At 41.2% G+C, this 19,737-nt stretch overlaps 1 protein-coding gene across 1 annotated transcript in view; it reads right to left on the reverse strand.

Moving 5' to 3' along the window:
• Positions 1–19,737, reverse strand: part of KNDC1 (kinase non-catalytic C-lobe domain containing 1) — a 122,999-nt gene that overhangs the window by 51,086 nt on the left and 52,176 nt on the right. The window contains exons 8-10 of the mRNA XM_084845921.1: positions 6,158–6,304; positions 4,729–4,846; positions 1,570–2,549 (exon numbers count right to left, since the gene is read on the reverse strand). Coding sequence (XP_084702047.1) covers positions 1,570–2,549; positions 4,729–4,846; positions 6,158–6,304 — 1,245 coding nt within the window. The remainder of the gene's footprint in view (positions 1–1,569; positions 2,550–4,728; positions 4,847–6,157; positions 6,305–19,737) is intronic.

Below are 19,737 nucleotides of genomic sequence, written 5' to 3' on the forward strand. Positions count from 1 at the left end.
TTCAGAACAGTGACTTTTTGAATCTCAAGAGATCTATCAAATAATTCAAATTATTCTGTATGAAAGGATTAGTGATGTCAGAGACCACTCTACACTACAGCAGATTTGCTGATCCTCAATCTTAACACGCTGCATGGAAGTTTCTACTGACATGCAGTGGTCTTCAAAATATCTCAGACCTTCATTTCCAACTAGATAAAATATATTTGCACATGCTTCCGAAGTCATGCTACCGGAGACGCTAGTTTTGCTAATTTGACTCTTCCTAGCTGTGGACAATTACTTACATAAAATGAACAAGGAGAGAAGAAAGATAACCAAAGTGCTCTATGTTTAAGCTTCCTTTTTGCAAGAATAACAGATCTTATGTACCAAAGCTTGCTGAAGTTCTTCCAAGTCAAACACATGCTGGCACAAAGAAAAATCTGCTTAAAAACTGATCTTCATCTCTAAGATAGACAAGGGAACTTCAGCCTCAGTGGGCCTGTTCACATGTCATGCTAAGCCACCGTGGATTGATTAACCCTTGGGGCTTAGCAGCATGTGCAGGTGGCCATTTTGAATATTCAAGTCACAACTGCTCCTTGGTAGGTTGTTGGTGTGGTTAACAAACCACCCAGAACTCATGGGGTGTTTTAGGGTTGTGGGTGGTTTGCTAACCACACCAATAACCCACCCTCGACAGATGCACATGACATGACAAGCTGCGGCCGGGGCCTGAATACACAATCTGGCACCCATGGGCACCACAGCTCATTATGACTTAAGTAAGCCATGTGAAGAGATTGTGTGAACCCGGTCAGTGTCTTATCTGACTACATGAATGCAATTTCTTATGTGTTAGCCAAACTCAGCAAAGAAGATATCCCTCCCTCATGCATCTACTAACTTTTAACATCTCAGTGTGAGTGATAAAAAGAGTAGAAATGAGCAGTATATCTATAATGCACACATGAATTAATGACTGGGCCACATTATAGCAGCCACAGCTCAAGCTACTTATTCCTCCACATGGCAGCTGTTATCATGAAGAAAGCCATTTACATGGAGCCATTCATCACTATCGGTGCATTTTTCTTTTGGCAGCATTTACAGTGGTATGGAGAAGATAATTCAGTTGTACAGAAGAGCACTCTACATGAACAGCTTTCCATGCCACGTGGCACCAACTTCATTATAAACACAAGCAAACCAGGGCACTGATTCATATAAAACAAATTGCAAATGCTCAAGATCATTTCTACCTGGAAATAATTGCCTTTAAGTTATTCTGACAAAATTATGGTGAGATTTCCATCTATAATAAGACTTCAATCATATTAAAGTTGGCCAATGTTTTAACAAAGGTTCACCAACACACCTCAATTCAGACCCTATTTAAAGTTTTGGTAACGAAAGTGCTCAATTAGTTCCTGGTATTCATTATGGCACATGCATACTGGTACAGTTTAAGGCCCAATTACAATACTTTGAAAGAAGACAACACTCCCCCACCTTGCCAATAATTAAACCTCTTCTATGCCACACAAATTAAGACAATGTTTTAAATGAAAGTTTTGTTTCTACTACCTGCTCATTATTTTTCATTTCTGACTCCCTGCCTCCATGTGGTATATCTTCAATATAATAGCCTTTTGTCTCACTGTGATTTTGTTCTGGAGAACTTAGCAGGCTTGAGCTACACCCATTTTCATTAAGTGGCGTAACCACTGCAGAAAACCTGTTAATACGTAACGAACAGTTTTCATTTGACCTTGGAGAAGTTTCACTGCAGTATTCCCATGCATTACAGTTTTCTAGTATTTTGTGGCCAGGACTTGACACATCTGGTCCATTTAGTATGCAACTTTTGTCTGAAGTTTCAGAAACCACAGGATTATATGGAAGAAAATCTGCTTTTTTGTCATCACAGGTTGCCATGTGGTGTTGATAAATGCAGGATCTCTCTTGGCCCAGGCAAAATTCCTCTAAATTACTGTTTGGCCCCTGTAAATATGATGCTTTTGATCCAAGTTGATTATTTCTAGCACATTGACTTAATTTTCCCTCTAGAACAGTATGCTCATAATTACTGATTGCTGATAATGACTTGGGTTGTAACTGATCTTGTTTCCTTGTTAGTGGTTCATTGTGCCTTGTAAAAGGGAAGGAAATTCTTGGGTCTGTCTCAGATCCAAGAGGAAGCACAGGAAAGGTTTTTACTTTCCTTAAGCAGTTTTTCTTAAAGGTGCTGCTCCCCAATTCACTTGTGCATGGCTTTGCATCTAACTTATTGTTGTATTTTATATTGCCGTTGTCTTCTTTACATTTTGTAACCCAAGTTGAAACATGTTGACAGCAGAGTCTTTCATTCACCAGGTTATTTTTAATTTCTTTTATATCACTGTTTCTGCCATTCATAGTATATATGCCAGAAGAATTTCTACCACTAGCAGCTTTCATGTCTTCCACTTCCAGAGATGAATTCTCTCTTAAGTTGTCATCTGTGCACTGTTCATAAGGTGAAATCCTCTCATAGGCCTTTCCTTCCCACATGTTATCACAACTGTCTGGATACAAAGACAGATGTTATTAAAAAACATTGCAATTTCCCCCCTCCAACTGTCCATCCCACCAAAGGAACCAAATATATTATTAAAAGTTAAATGTGAAATGGTGGCTTTTTAGGGCGAACCAAATCATAGATGACTTTCAGTATAGAAACTTTTAAGGCATTTCAGCCAATTTTCCTCCTCCTCACCAGTGGTGTAGTGGAGGCAGGGCTTGCAGAGACACAGCCCCGGCACTTTTTCATTAGCAGGGACTCTGATGTCATCTGCCACCCCACTCAGAATTCCCTGTTCCCTCTGAGCCTAGTTGTGATCCTCACTGTAGCTGTGAGGGGAATGAATTTTCCAAGCAACAATGCAAAGTATTTGGGATGACTTGGTCTGGAATGGGCAATTAAGACCTATTCGCTTTGCCAAAGATGTGCTCCTGGTGGAGATGAAAACTCCTAGAACTGGTTTGTTGATATGAATCAACATAGCTGCCTGATATTTTTGGCCTGCCCTTGGAGACTGTCACAATGAGCTCCTGCATTTCCAAATCAGTGTGTGTGTGTGTCTGTAGTTCAATCCAGCTGGGTGTGTGGATGTTTCTGTTGGAGGAAGAGGGGGGAGATACAATGAAAGAGCTTAGGGAAGGCTAATGGGTAATGTTGGGGTGCTAAGGGCATGTGCAAGGGGGCTGTCTAAATGAGAAGGGAACTGTCCACGAGGGCTGAGTTAAGAGGGTGAAGCTTCCCAAGAGTATCTTATTTTGAAAATCTAAAACGTTTGTGTTTGAATGAGTGAGTGAGTGAAAGAAAGAAAGAAAAAGATTTTAACATTTTTTCTCAGATATCCAGTTCAAATACCACTGCCTTACTCTCAGCTGCACTGTTTTTGGATCCCAGCTGAAGGCTGTATATCTTACAAGGTTGTATAATCTTAGAAGGGTGTATGGGTGTGACTGTCATGAAGGGACCCTGCACTTCTGAATTTGCCACTACGCTGCTCCTCACTGTGAGATAATAAATACGTATGTCAACTTTCCCCAACCTGGTCCCCTCCAGATGTGTTGGAGTACAACTCCCAGCATGCTCAAGCCAGCTTGGCTGGCTGGGGCATGCTGAGAGTTCTAGTCCCAACACATCTGGATTACTGCAATGCACTCTATGTGGGGCTGCCCTTGAGGCTGGTCCGGAAGCTGGAGCTAGTGCAGAATGCAGGTGCTCAGCTGTTGTCAGGAGCTGTATCTTTTCAGCATGTAACTCCTTTGCTGAGGGAACCGCACTGGCTGCCTATTCGCTACTGGGCCGGGTTTAAGGTATTAGTACACGTGTACAAAATCCTAAACTACTTGGGACCAGGATGTTTGAGAGAGCGCCTTCTTCTTTACTAACCTGCCCGGTCACTGAGATCATCAGAGGGCTTGCTCCTGGTGGTTCCACATTGACCTATGGTCTGGTTGGAGTCCACCAGGAAAAGAGCCTTCAGTGTGGTGGCCCCCTTCCTGTGGAATGCCCTGCCTTTGGAGGTCAGGCAGCGCCAACACTGTGTTGCTTTCGGTGCCTTCTGAAGACATTGTTATTTCAAGAGGCCTTCCCTGGGTGACCAGCTGCAGTTTATTAAGTTCAGAATCTGTTCTTTTAAAAAAAAATGTAATTGTTTTAATTATGGGTTTTATTCTTTTATCTTGTTCACCGCTCCGAAACCTTTGATGTGGAGAGGTATATAAATATTTTAAATAAATAAAAACAAATAAAATAATCTAGAGGGCACCAGACTGCGGAAATCTGATCTATGGTCTAGGTAGCATTTGTCTACACAGGCCATTTCCCACTTATGTTCGAGTCTGAAAACCTCAACATGCAAAATTAGTGCAATAGCAGAGGTTGGGACACTGCAGTTGTGCAGCAATTGTGCTCTATCCTAAACAACTGCTAGCATAAGAACCCATATAACTGAGTCATGAAATACATCTCTGAGAACAGGCAATATAAAAGGAAGGTAAAGAAGAACTGACTATAAGTTAGAGAGGGAAAACAATCTGTTTGAGTATAATTTTTTACTTGACCCAGTAGAAAAAAAGAAAGAAAAATATTATTTTGACCCATAATAAATTGGGTTCTGTGTCACAAGCTAGAAAACATGTTCTTGATTTCATTATGCAAATATGCTATAGTATCAAAATTACATAACATACCTTGAAAGTTGCCACATGGTTCAATTGAAAGCACTCTTCTTCCAATAGCAGACAGACATTGGCAAATATCACTTGAGGAAGAAAGTTTCAGTTTCTCTTTACACAATGATATGACAACCTATAAAACCAATTGTATAGCCACGTAAAGCATGTAATAATTGCCTACCTATCATACCTAGGAAACTTCACCGTTTTGCATTTGTAAAGCAAGCCATTAACGAATTGTAAGATGACATAACTCCCCAACTGTTACCTTTCTACAAGATCTAATAGAGATTAATTTGTTGTGCAACATTTTAAATATGTTACAATGTTCACAATATGGGTTATTTAGTTAAAATTCTGTTCATTCTTGTTTGAAGTAATAGTGAATTCTATAACAATCATTCATTGAATGCTCTAGACTAGCTGAATCAATTATACTATCAAAGCACCGAACCAAGTTTCAATGGCAAAAATATATTACCTCTTAGCAACCAAAGTAGCCTTATCACTACAAGGCAATTACCAGGAAACAGAAATGTTGTCAGGAATACAGATCAAGCCAAGGATTTGCAGGTTGTTCTCCAAAGGTTTATACTTTGGTCTTGATTTTATAATGTTTATGTACGAGCAGTCCCAAAGTATTTAAACCAAATGAAGCAAGTCAGTCAAACTGAGGAGTCAATTAACAAACAGCATTTAAGAAGCCCAATGGCAAAACCAATGGCTAACATACATTGGATTGAATCCAGAATTCATATTTCCACATACCCTACCTCTTCTGTCTGACATGCTAATTTGCCATGATCCAACACACACAGCTAGAATGTAGCAAATGGTACAGAGTCCAATTCCCTTGGAAATTCTGCTGAACATAAATATTCAGAAATTCTACTCAATATAAGGAAATCAACCCTGACTGCTCATTGGAAGGACAGATAATGAAGCTGAAGCTCCAATATTTTGGCCACCTAATGCGAAGAGAAAACTCCCTGGAAAAGACCCTGATGCTGGGAAAGACTGAAGGCAAAAGGAGAAGGGGACGGCAGAGGATGAGATGGCTAGATAGCATCATGGATGCAATGAATATGAACTTGAGCACGCTCCGGGAGAGAGCGCAGGACAGGAAGGCCTGGCGTGCTATGGTCCATGGGGTCACGAAGAGTCGGACACGACTGAACGACTGAACAACAACAACAACAAAGGGAAATATATGTATTTCCAAACCTTTTGTCCATATGTTTAAAAAGTATTGCTTCTAATACAGACATTATAAATACTATATTTCCAGTATAATTGCTTTATCCATACCTGGCATCAAGAAATTATATTCTAAAAGAATAATGGAGAAGATTAAAATTTGGAAAAATTTTCTATTCAAGATAGCACACCATGGTCAACATGATATGAAAGTATTCCATAGTTGCCAAGACAAAAAAAAAATTACCTCAAGATCTGGCCTCTCTTTAGGATTTTCTTCTTGCATTTGTTTAAGCAGAGTATGTAAATCATGGCTAAATTCTGAATCTATTTCAGGCTCCATCATATATTCAACTGCTGCTTTTAGTGTGGCTCCCAAGGAAAAGATATGTGTCTGCAAGAAATGGAAAACAGAAACAGAACATTCTACAAACTGCTGTGTTTCTACTTAAATCCAGATTAGCTCCACTAAAATCAATGAGTGAAAACCAGTTTAAGCCGTTCGTGGCTCACAGCTGAAGTATCTTAACACATACTCCCACATCTTGAGCAAACACTAAACTTTGGTTTATTTTCTATCCGAACATTTTGTTAGGGCAGAGCTAGATGTTAAGGTAATACAAGATCTGGAGTGATACTTGAAGGGAAAAAACAGTTTGTGTGTGTGTGTATCTTAACCTTCCCCTACTAAAAATTCTCTGCTACAAATGCACCCCCCAGTAGTTTTTTTCCCAGCCAAGCTCTAAAAGAGGAAGTAAACTCAGTGGAGAGGGAAACAATCCTGCAGATAATAATTGGCCAATGTGGGAGTGGTTAAACATCCCTCTCCAGCCAATCCCTGCTTCAAATGCTCTCATCACCTGTATTCCTGTTACATCAACAAACACAGGGTAGGAAAGGAGCACATTTTAAATGCTCCTACCATGCATAACATGCAGGACCGGCCCTTCTATTAGCAAGAGTGACGCAGCTGCCTCACACAACAGATGCTAGAGGGCAGGAAAAGCAAGGTGGTGCTGGAGGAACGAACAGTTTGTGCCAGACAGCCTGCTCCGTGTCCCCCAAGCCACCCTGCGGTCCTCAGGTGATGATGGTCACTGTCCCCTCTTCAGTGTTGGAGATTAGTCTGTACATGCAATGGGGAGGTGTCACTTGGGCTGGCCCTGATAACATGGAACATCAGTATGTCAGGATCACATGGTTCTGCGGGGAAGGAAATGCTGGTGAACCAATTGTTCCACACATTTAAGCCAATACAAGTGATAGAGGTATTTAACCAACCAGACTGCTTACAGAGTTATCAGTGGCAACCGTGGTGGGAACTAGCATCTGAAAGTACAATCCTGTGAACTGCACCCTCACTGCTCAGAACCCCTCGAACTCGGGGGCTTCCGAGATTCTTCTGCCCTGCCAGGCTGAAGCTGGAAGGGCAGGAAGAGTGCCTCCCCATCCTCCATTCTGTGCTATTTTCGCTAGATGGGCTTTTCAGCCCATCTCACTAGTGAGGGCACTTTGGTGGGGGAAGGAAGGAGGCTGGAGAAAACTCAGGATAAATCATATCCTGGCCTCTCCTGTCTCCTTGGTTCCCCTCCCTGCCCACCAGAATGGCCCCTTTTTGATTTTCTGAACTCAGAGAAGCAGCCAGCACGGTTCTCTCTGTGCCAGCTGCAAAGGGGCATGGGCTGGATCTTCAACTCCCCCTTCCAAGTTCCTAGCACTGTCTCTGGCCTCAGAAGGGTTTTTCTGAGCCACCCTATGATCCCTGGGACGCTCGCCCAGAGACCATAGGATTGCTGTCTAAATCACCTCTAAGCATAATGACCGTTTTTTCCCCCCTGAATTTAGGTAAAACTAACAGAAAGTATTTGGCTGCTTTCCACTAGGTGGAGCTTTTTCCAAATCTATTAAAACTACTCACTGAAAGTTTAGCAGAGTCGGTGAACTATCCGTCAAATATGTACACACATCCTTTAGATTTTTATTTTATGACTGTTAAGAAATTAGACTCTTTTAATGAAAAGGAAAAAGAAACCCTTCATCAAGATGAAAGCACCTGAGTATGAGCCGTTTCCCATAAGACAACATTTCCTACATGGGAGAAATGTCCATACAGAAAAGATGTGCATAGTTCATAATGTATTTGAACATCTTATGCAGGTTAACAAAGCCCTCAAGTCTATCATTCCGTACATCAGAAAAGGTGTAAATTCCAATAGTAGGACTGGAAGAGATCCCCACCTGAATTCTTATATAGTGGCTGCCCATAGGCCATAGATGGACCAATAGCATGACATGATATAAGGCAGCTTAGTATGTTCCTATATGAACAGCTATCTGTGTATTTCACATTTTCGTTCACTCCCCTTATAGGACAAGCCTAACATTTAAAACATTTACATAGCATCCCACATACTGACAAACTGACATATGGCCTTTAGACAGCATTCTTTGTCTTATTAGGCAATATCCATTTGGCTGAAAAGTGGTGACCACAGAAATTGTAGCACAGCCCAGAATTTAGCCCACTCCTATCAGGGACCTCAACCCAATCCCAACTTATAGGAATGATATAGTAGCATGGCCAGAGTTCAGGCTTGTAGGATATGCTTTATTTTTTACTAAAACCCTTGAGGTCCTCCAACCAGAGCCAAGTGCAAAATGGTAGTTCAGGGAGCGGAGCCAGTTAAGTTACCTATTGTGCTCCGTATTCCATGTACTAGAATAAGCTGCACAGAGAAGTAAAATCTACATTTGAGTAGGGGTGTACGAAACCCCACTTACCTGGCTCCGCCAGGTTCTGCTGGGGGGGGAGGCACTCCGTCCGTCCCCCCGGAATCCTCGCCGGCCGTCTCCGCAGCCAAGCCGCGGAGCCGCTGGCCGGCTCCGGCCGCCCACAGCCAGACATCCAACCGCTGGGCAGCCCTGCAGGGACGCAAATGGCGGCTGTCGTAGCCACCGTCATTTGCGTCCCTTTCTTTCACCATGATAGGCTACGTAAAAATGTATGTAGCCTATCACGGCAGGGGGAAAACCCGAGTGTACACAAATGGCGGTAGCCGCCGCCATTTGCGTACACTGGGTTTTTTTCCCCCCCTGCCGTGATAGGCTACGTAAATACTTACGTAGCCTATCACGGCGGGGGGGGGGGGAAACAGCATATGCAAATGGCGGCGGTTACCGCCATTTGCGTACACTCAGGTTCCCCCCCCCCCCGCCGTGATAGGCTACGTAAATACGTACGTAGCCTATCACGGCCTCCACAGGGACGCAAATGGCGTCCCTGCGTTAGCCATGATAGCCTACGTAAGCATTTACGTAGCCTATCATGGCTGAAGAGCAAGCGAATGGCAGCCGCAGGACGGCTGCCATTCGCACAGCAGCGTGGATGGGAGCAGGTAAGTGCTCCGTTTCACGTGCCTTTCATGGGGTGGGGGCGGCGGGCACTTCGTCCCGCGCGCCTTTCGTGGGTTGGGGGGGCGGGGGCTTCATTCCGCGATGGGTTTCGGGGGGCTGAATGCACTGGCATTCGGCCTCACCGAGATCCGTTGCAGAATTCTCTGACATCCCTACATTTGAGTGACTATAGCACAGATATTCTACCAGCTTAACTTTGAAAGGGAAAAGTTTTTTTTGTTATGCTGTTGTTAAAACTATTGGCAGTCAGAAACCCTTGCCAAACTAATGCAAACCATCATGCAATCTATCAGCAGATCCTGATCTATCTTCTGCTCATTCCTGTAATACTCTTGTGATGTCCAAGAATGCATCCCGAAATTCCACCCCATCCCACCCCACAGTATATAATGTGCCAAATATGTACAACTGGATTCAAGATTTGTTGACATTAGCCACCCATGAAAAGATCTATAATAACCAACTGCAAAAAGATAGTAAATGCCAATTAATATGGGGAAACATGCTTGAGCTGTACCAGAATCATGTAGGTTCTCTACAAGGCCAGTGTAGGTTCATGAAGAGATATACATGACACTGCTTTCTGTCTTTCTTCCCTTCTCCTTTTTCGTTTGCTTTTTTCGCCCTTCTTTATTTTTAATATATTTAACCTTTGTTCAATTATCTTGTTCACAATCTGTACTTTCTAAGGGTGGGACTATATGATAATATGAAGAGGGGATGGGAAAACGTGGAGGAAGACATGGACGGGATGATGTTAATTTTTTGTATCGTATTGAAAAACAGAAAAACTTAATAAACCGTTAATAACAAGGAACTTTTATGGGGAGATGAATAGGCAGAAATTGGTAGTTGGCAGAATGTTTACTTAGTACCCTGGTCAGATCTTAAGCTTCTGTAATAATTCAGTCGGTGGTGGCACTTCTGTTCTGAGGGATATTTTGGGGCCAGTTTAGTCCCAGTGGTAATGCTGAGGCAACACAAACCCCATTTAAATGGGCTTACCTAATGACCTAATTTAAAGAAAGTGGTAAGGACTCCAGGGTACATCACAGTCATATAATAAAGTAGTTCCTAAGAGAATCATGACTAGGGCATGCCACCTTTTAAGTGAATGTGGGTTTATGTTCTTACTAGTTCTGTGACAAAGAAATTCCACTTATTTTATTTAGCATATTTCTAATCCACCAAATAATTAATGTTCTTTGGGTGGATTACAACCAAATTAAAGTAAAATGCCTTTTTAAAACATTTACAAATATAAAATACAATACAAATATTTAAAAGAATAAAATACAATATAATGAACAAAAAACAGCACAGTAAAACAGCCATAATAGCTTAGCACTAGGTGTCTAAAAATGCCTAGGAGAAAAGAAAGGTATTTGCCTGGAACCAGAAAGATAACAGCATAGTTACCAGGTGAACCTCTTTGGGGAGTTTATTCCGTAAGTGGGGTGACACCACTCAGAAGGCCCTCTCTCTTGTAGCCACCGACTTAGCTTCCTTTGGCAGGGGCACCCAGAGGATAACCTAAGGGTCCAAGCAGGTACATGCAGGAGGAGACGTGCCTTTAGATACTCTAGTATCTCCATAACTAAAGTTATCATGCTTTCATAGTAGAGGCAGAGACATATTTTCCTTTAGTTCAAAGGCATCAAGGATACAAAACCTCACTCAGATGAAACCCTTGGCAAAACAAGCCACAATCAAACTAATAAAAATGCTTTTAGAAACTGCTTTATACTAGGTCAAACTATTTGTCCATCTAATCCAGCGCCATCTGTTCCTTTCAAATACTTAATTTGCAGATGTACAATGCTATATGAATGAGAATCTAACAGAAAGCTTTGGACTAAGGCTGTATGAGCATTAACATTGATTGAAGTAATGTTTCCATTTTGCATTGGCATTTTAATGCAACATATGAAGCGCAGCATGGAGTATACAGACATTGCTCATTCTAACATTTCTAGCTAGGAGTACAGTCATATCTGTTACAGGGAGAGTTAGTCAGACAGCATCCCAGCTGCTTTCCTGCTGGGATGCTGTTCCTATCCCTTGCAGCTCACTCTGCAGCAGTGTTATTCTCAGTGCCCTGTAAGGAATACAGTGACAGAATATCATGTGCATATTGCAACTTGTGGGATAAATAGGAAATGCATGAACTGCAGTTTGAACAGATTTGTTATTGTTTTGGGAAATCCTTAGTTATGGGGGTATATGAAAATTTGGGATCGGAAATAAGATATGCATGAATATCCAGTGCTACTTTTTCTGATCAAGACAGGCACCTATATTGGATGAATACAGCTAAACATCTTAGGTTTATCTTTTAAAATCAGTCAAAAGACATGTTTTTGGAGTCAATCTGGGCTGAAAAGCAGGATATAAATATGATAATAGCATGCAAGCAGGAACTACAATAACATCTTTGGACATCTTGTGGACAAAATAAGCAAGGTGGAAAAAATACAAAGTTTTAAATGCTCTTCAAAATTTCTGAAGTGAGTAGTATTCAAGTGTGTTTGTATTCTGTTTTTTTGGCTCCAAGGCCCGCAAAATGGGGAACATATTAAAATACAATCTGATAAATGAATCCATGAATCCATGTCCACTTTCAAATATCCCATCCCTTAGTTACCCAGGGGAATAAATACAAGGATGTTCATTAGAATAATCAAGTATAAACTTCATTTCATATACTAAGCTTGAGAATCCTCAAGATTATTTTTATTATGTTACGATCCCTCCTTTCCTCCAAAGAATTCAGAGTGGTATACATAGTCCCAACAACCCCCTATTCTATCCTTACCATCCAAGAGGTAGGCTGATGAGACAACAATCAAACCAAAGTTATGTAATAAGCTTCATGGCTTAGTGGGCGCTCCTAGTCCAACAATCAAGCCATTACACCTCTAGTTTAAGGCATCGACTAAAAATGCAGCATCTCAGGGACTTTTGGAACAACATTATTTTATTCCAATTTAGCTTATGAAGGCAAGGAGAGAAAGGACCAAAGCACACAACATGTATATGGCCACCAGATGGATATGTCCACATGGAATTGGTGGCAAAGAAGTAGTGGGCTCAGAGAGAGTCTCCGTTAAGAAAACATGGGTTGACGGGGGGTGTTTCCACCAGCGATTTACTCCGAGATGGTTGAATGTCGAGGTCGTTAGGTTTACATGACATTGTGGCCATCCAGCAGCCACTCCAGAGCTTATCAGGGAAAATGGGATTTCCTGAGACTGCCCAAAGTTCTCAAGTCAGGTTCTCTGCAATATAGTTGTTGTGTACCTCAACCCCCGCATTTACCTCGGGTAGGTTAGCCCTGCCCAGGGGTGTGCATTTCACTGTGACCCTGCTCAAAGGATGTTTCCCGTCCCTGCACGAACTAATTAGTGTCTACTCGGAAGTGATTCCCTGAATGCCCACATCAAAATTTACAGAGACCTGCCCCCTCAGTTGAAATGAGTTTAAAGCACATTCCCTAAATGCTCTAAAACGTAATCTTGAGGCTCCGATTCTCTGTTGCTTGGCTTATTGCCTTAGGAAGTAACTACTTCACAGCTTTGTTACAGAGATCCTGCGCAGTATTGGTTTGGTTAGAAGTGGGCTGGTTTCCCATACCTGTGTTCTCCCCATCCCTTTCCCAGCACAAGGATATGTATGTCTACTCAGAAGTAATTCCCATTGTGCTCAGTGAAGCTTGGTCTCTGAATACCTGTATCAAAATTTACAGAGATGCCCGTGAATTGAAGTTTAAAGCCTGTAAAGCGCTTCACCGAACCTGTGATACTCCATGGTTTGGTTTATTGTCTTAGGAAGTAATTACCTCACACCTTCCTTATAGAGATCCTGAGGTTAGAAAGGGGGCTGGTTTCCCATCCCTGTGCCCCCCCACCTCTTCCCCAGCACAAGCATAGGTGTGTCTACTCACAAGTAATTCCCACTGTCATCAATGAGGCTTGCTCCTGAAATGCAGGTGCAGCTGGACTTTCAGGGGAAAGGAGAAGGGGGGGGGAATGGGGAAAGCCTCTCTTATTGGTTGAGCAGCCCCTGCTGGTCAGATTGCATTCATTCCAACTCCCACCCCCAGCAGGAAGTATGTTCTGTGAAGTGATTTTTACTGGTGCGAAGCACTCCCTCGTAAAGCCCTGCATGGACCAAATCACAGCAAAGCTGATTCCTTTAAAAAAAATCCAGTACTCCTCCAATTAGCTTCTCCTTCTGTTGGCATGGAGACACAGTCTAGGTAAGATTTATTAGGAAGCAAAGAGGCTAAACCATACATGAGACAGGGCCATGAAAGGCTATGCAGGTAAGATGCTTCAGAATCACATAGTAAATCACAGTCAAATACTTTTATCTTATTGCCATAGCTGCTCTTGGACTCAACTTCCGTACATGATATATTAAGTGATGATTCAGTCTATGGAATTACATAACTCAAGCAAGCTCCGTTTCCATGGCAGAACAGCAAGTTTCCTTGTGGACATAGGAAGAATGGAAGCCTTGAAAATGCAGCCACCAAGCAGAGAAAGTACCTGTCTCAGTAACAGTGTACATGTATTATATGAGTAACATATAAAGAATTGTGATTTCTATTCAGCTTTAATAAAACACTCCATTTATCACATCACATTCTATAAAACAGGGCTCAGCAAAGTCCACAGAGAAACAAAGGCATCTCTGAAAAGGGAATGAAGGACTACCTATCCTGATATATAATAGAATATATTAATTTTATTAATATATTTAATAAAATGTGTTATTTTATTTTATTGCGATAGGAGCCATATCACTAAGCAGGGTCAAGAATAAGTGATAAATACTGACAAATCTTTAATTATAATACATGCTCCAGTTTTAAAATATCAGAAAAAAGGACACATACATACATGCTCAAAAAATACTGTAACATATTCACATACTATAATCTTCCTCTCTTAAGGAAGAAGAAAATATGTTCAAAATATGGCTAGATGGATTTGAGCAATATTGGCTACAGAATTCTGGCAATAAGTACTGAAGCCCAAAGTTCCAGTTCAATATAGGGATAAAAGGTAAAGGTAAGCTGAGAAAGAGGGACTGGGTGCAGAAAGTTTGAAGAAATATTTCTTTAGTAAGACTTTTGGGGACAATATCCTGATTCGTCAATGGCTCACTACCATGTTACGATGATGCACATCATAAGATTGCCCATTCTATATATAACCCATTGAGACAGGAAGAGGCAAAAAGGAAAAGCATGCTCTCCCTAAAGTCAATTAACCATGTGAAATTGAAAGCAGTCTAAAGCATTAAATGGCTTCAATACAGGATTTTAACACAGAGCATATATTGAAAACAGGGGAATACATATCAGCAATCTGCAATGTCAGTTTGAATGGCAGCCTTGTAATATGGACAAATGCCCATTTGCAGCTGAGCTGACACTAGCAACAATTGTTAGCCCCAGCAGAAGCCTACTGCGTTGTGCCAGTGAATAAAATGAATCTATTAAAGAATTCTCAAATGGGAATTCATGTTGCAAACCTTATTTAAAATTCACTATGATTTCATCCGCAGCATAGTGCAAAACAAGAGAAAAAATGAAGATGGAATCCCATTGGAAAAATGAAAGGTTCTACATTTGGTACCTAAAAGACGAAAGTTTTAAAAACCAAGTGACTTATTAAACTGCTCAATATTAGTTTTATTTGTTGTTGTTGTTTTCCCCAGTGGTGCTGAGCAAGACTTGAATTTTCTCCCATGATGAAGGACAAAGAATGTAAAGCTCTAGGGAAAAATAAATAGATCAGAAAATGTTTGAACGTACACTCTAAGCAAACCTTCTAACTTTAAACTTAAATATGTTTTGGTGTTTTAATGAAAACTGTTTTTAGCTATTTTATATTTTCTATGTTTTAATAATTTTGTTGTAGTCACATTGGGTCTTTTTAAACACGAAGGTGACTAAAATTCAATAATAATAATAATAATAGGAGCATTTCTCAGCCCATTAATAAAATACTGTTTCTAGAATAGTTCATAACATTACCTATTCATATATCATACAATTATTTATTAAAGACTAAGTGCTATTCAAAGAGAAAACAGGACATCCTGTGCACATTCTACTGAAAGGTGAGCATTCATTTCAATCCTTCTCTCTTATTTCAATGTAATATGCCAACCTTAAATGGAACTACAGCTCTAAGACCTCCAGCAGTAAGAACCAAAGCATACCTTATACTTTAAAGACTTAGCTAGCAGCTATGTTTATTTTTCTTCTTTTACTCAAAACTAGGTGTACAGGGCCTGATCCGGGCATTAGCATGGCAGGTACAGGATTTTTCACTCTTTGCTACCGGCTGCAGTCCCAATCCAGGTCAGGGCCTCCACACCTGCAATTTATACTGCGAAATAATGATTCAGTCTATCCAGGGTTGCATGGAGGCACCATTTATGTAAACTGCTAGATGTACATAGGAGGCATAATATAAGCCTTGAACCAAGACCTCCAGCAGCCAGTCTCCTGCCCCACGAGCACTCTGGTTTCTCATCAAATCAAGTATAAGCAGCTATGTGTGTCAAGGGTACCCTCTAGGCTTCAGTATGAGCCTGGATACCAGCTAAGCCCATAAGTCAAAAGCAACCAGCCCCTATGAAGCCTCAACATCTGGTTGGCCTTGGCTTGGCTCACCCCACTCCCTCCTTGTCTATCTGCCCTAGAACCTAACCAGTAGCCCGTCTTACAGCACATGTTCTGGCTTTTGGATCTGCCAGTGCTGGAAACCTAACCACCCCCCTAGTCACTATCCATTTCTGAGCTTGGCTGAGGCCTGCCACATGTATAGCCACTCCAATTTTTGCAATGGTGACAGCCTGAAACACTTGTCATAACTACCATGGACATTTGGACAGCCCCATATACTGCATCCATGTAGAAGCACTGGTTCACACAAATGGTGCTCCACACAAGCCAAATCCAACCTTATAATGGATGATGCCCCCACAAATACCGAAAGCAATCATATGGGGGCCATCTTATGTACAAACCAGCCACTGATATATTCCAAATTATCAGCTGTTCCTTCTTACATCACAGCCAATATCTAGTCATTTGTACAGTTCTTGCTCAGAACACAACAAAGCTGCATTTTAAGAATCAGGTGTATTTCCGAAATTTAAGTGCCCATTCTAAAAATATTGCCTCCATAGATTGTTTCAGACATGTTGACAAACATCTGAACACACATTTCTCCTAAAACATCAGGTCATTTGCTGAGCTTCCTCATTTTTACACTGTAGCAACCTTCACGCTAGGAGAGAATCCTGGATGTGTCCTGAGCTATGCAACATTGCCCTAAGCACTGGACCCAGTAACTGAGAAATATGTCTGTAGTTCTCTATAGACCCTTTAAAAGTGATTCCCTAGGCATCAGCACAATGCTTTAATCTTATGTGATATTGAGAGCCAGTGTGGTGTAGTGGCAAGAGTTTAGGGCTGGGAGCTGGGAGATCTGGGTTCTAGTCCCCACTCGGCTATGGAAGCTCACCAGCTGACTTTGGGCCAGTCACACACCCTCAGCCCATCCTACCTCACAGGGCTGTTGTTGTGAGGATAAATTGCAAGAGGAAAAAAGGCGGGATATAAATGCAATAATAAAATAAAAAATAAAAATGTCCAGCTACTCATTTTAACTTCTTCTCCTTCAAGGAATACATAGTACAGATGCCAGGAGAGTCTCAGAAATTATTTGAAGCTAGTAAGTGTTGATACTTATCTTCTTGCTTGGTTAATGTTTGTTTATCTGACATTAATATAAACTTTCATATACAGTGATATGCCTCTATAGAAAATTCATGATGAACATGTAAGTGAAAATCAGCCTTGTGTCAATAGAAAATGAAGAAGGAAAGAGAAGGGAAAGAAATCAGTTGGAGAGAAGGATCGGTCAGAAGAACAGATCAGTAAAAGAAAAGCAAGGAATTAATGTACGTAAGGAGTGCAGTAAACAGATAAACAGGGCAGCGAGCTATGGTTTCAAGGCCTGCTGGTATCAATCAGTGCCATTTCTCCTGGCCTTGGTCTTAACGCTCTTTGCAGAACAATACATTATTGCACCAGGGAATCCTGTGAACAGACTTTAAACAGGTAGGCTTGCCTTACTGGCCACAACCTTTGTAAAATGTAACAATCCATAGAGGTAATAAGAGAAACAATTAGGAGTACTTTGGAACATACAACTCATTATCAGTCTCCAAGGTGAAGCAGCCATGGGTGATCATGTCTCCAGTGCAAATTCTGAAGACATTAGCACACTCCATTAATATATACTACTAATTACTGCAGTCACTTGCTCAGTAAAAATCAGAGCAGGGGGAAGAGATAGTACAAACAGTATCTATGTACATACAAGCAAAGGATATCTACACAATCTCAGGGTTCTCTCAGCCATGATTTCCACAGCAGCTCAGAGCATGAGAGCTAAGATATTTTTTTTTAATTGGGCACTGGTTTGGTTTGCTGGCCCTGGAGCTGCTGGGCTAAGCCTAGAAAAGAAGCCATAGTTATCCAAGTTATTTTACACACTCCTGCCTATTGATTGATTAACCAACAACTGATAGCTTGCAGTTGAACGTGTAAACCAACTTTGTGTGTCTGAAGTAACAGTGACATGGTATTACCAAGTGCTGAACATGCATGTGTACACACACCTCCTTTGTATTGTGACCGAAAGCTGTAGCTTATAGTGCCCAGTGCAAAGGAGCAGTGATGATGATGATGATGATATCCCGCCTTTTCCCAATACTGGGACTCACGGCAGCCTTACAATGTTAAAATTTATACAATTAAAACCTATAAATAGAAACAGAAATACAAGTGTACAAAAGTTAAAAATATAATTAAATCATCAATATTAAAATTGTAAAAATATCAAAACATTAAAAGACAACCACAACAACAAAAGTAGTATCCATCTGTCATATTTTCACAGGTCCAGACTAGTTATCCCCAAAGGCCTGCTGGAACAAAAACGTTTTTACATGCCTACGAAAGCACATCAAGGAGGGTGCCACTTTCGCCTCCCTGGGAAGTTCATACCAATACATCTTATATAGAAGGAAAGCAAATGCTACTGTTGGAAGGAGCACACACCTTACATTGAAAAGATAAAAAGCAGCAATTAATGGAAAGCATCATTTTTGTATACAGTACTTTTGAACCCCAACCCCAACTAGGTTGTGTGTTGGCTGCAGTCTTATTGAAATACCTCACTACTATGACCTGGTTTGGACGATATACCACGGCTCGTTGTGGGATGAGCCACGGTGCCCGCAAGTGGCAAAGAGCATATGCAACCCCCACTCGGGGGCTGTCATGTTGTGCAAATCCAGCGAGCTTGGGTTATGTAAGGGTTACACAACGCTTTAGGATGCAAATGAGCCATCCCTTAATCAACCATGCCATGCCCCCTTTCCAGCCAGTACTCTACTGCTAACGAACTCTGGGTGCTGTCATCTTGGGCAAAGGGTTTTTTTACCAGCATCGGGGCCAGCACAATTTGAGGTGACTTGGGCAAGCTGCCTTTGGGGCTCATACCACCCTCATGTCCACCTCCCCCAGGAAAATTAAAATAATGACATGACTCACCCTTTCTCCACTAAGCACCAGGACCACTGCCCATTGCCACAACTGTCTGCAGCTGCCCTCCCCCCACCTCACCCATAAGCTTAACAGGCCAGGCAGCATGAACCAGCTGAATCAGATTAAATGTCACATAAAGAACAAGTGATCCATACCGAGCAAACAGAATATTAAAAATAATCAAAGCTATAAGTTCATATTTTTAATTGAACATTCAGGGAACTGAACAGAATTAGGCTTTAATGTCAGGGAGTTTGCTTTGCACTGACAGGAACCCGAGGGTGGAGGGAAGCTTTTGTGGATGTTTGCACCAACTGTTTTGACATGATAGCTAATGCCAATGTTTAGAGGCAGATGACATGATGTGTTTTGTATTAATTCTCAAAGGAGACCATGATTAAATTTCTAAGTTCTCCTGTTAACAATGGTAACTGGGAGTTCTCATAACTAGCACCCTGTTGAGGGATTCATAATATAGCAGATTTACAAGGTAAATTATTTTTAAAACATTTCTAATGTATTTCAATTATGTGAACGCAAGTTATGTTCCCGGCAATATTTATACAACTGCTTCCTGCACAGGTTCTCTCTGTTTAAGAAACGCATGATGTGTGGTATAGCTTGCAGAGCCAGGCTCACTCTATTATAAGTATCTCTTTCATTATCATTTCTTCTATTCACAACCATAACAGTGGATATCCATTTCAGTTCGTACATTTTATACAAATAAACCACATGTTGGCTGAAACACCATTATATTAATTCTGTCCTTC

The sequence above is a fragment of the Heloderma suspectum genome, chromosome 3, assembly GCF_057233095.1.
Source record: "Heloderma suspectum isolate Gila_16-S chromosome 3, 16-S_ref, whole genome shotgun sequence".
Lineage (NCBI taxonomy): Eukaryota > Metazoa > Chordata > Lepidosauria > Squamata > Helodermatidae > Heloderma > Heloderma suspectum.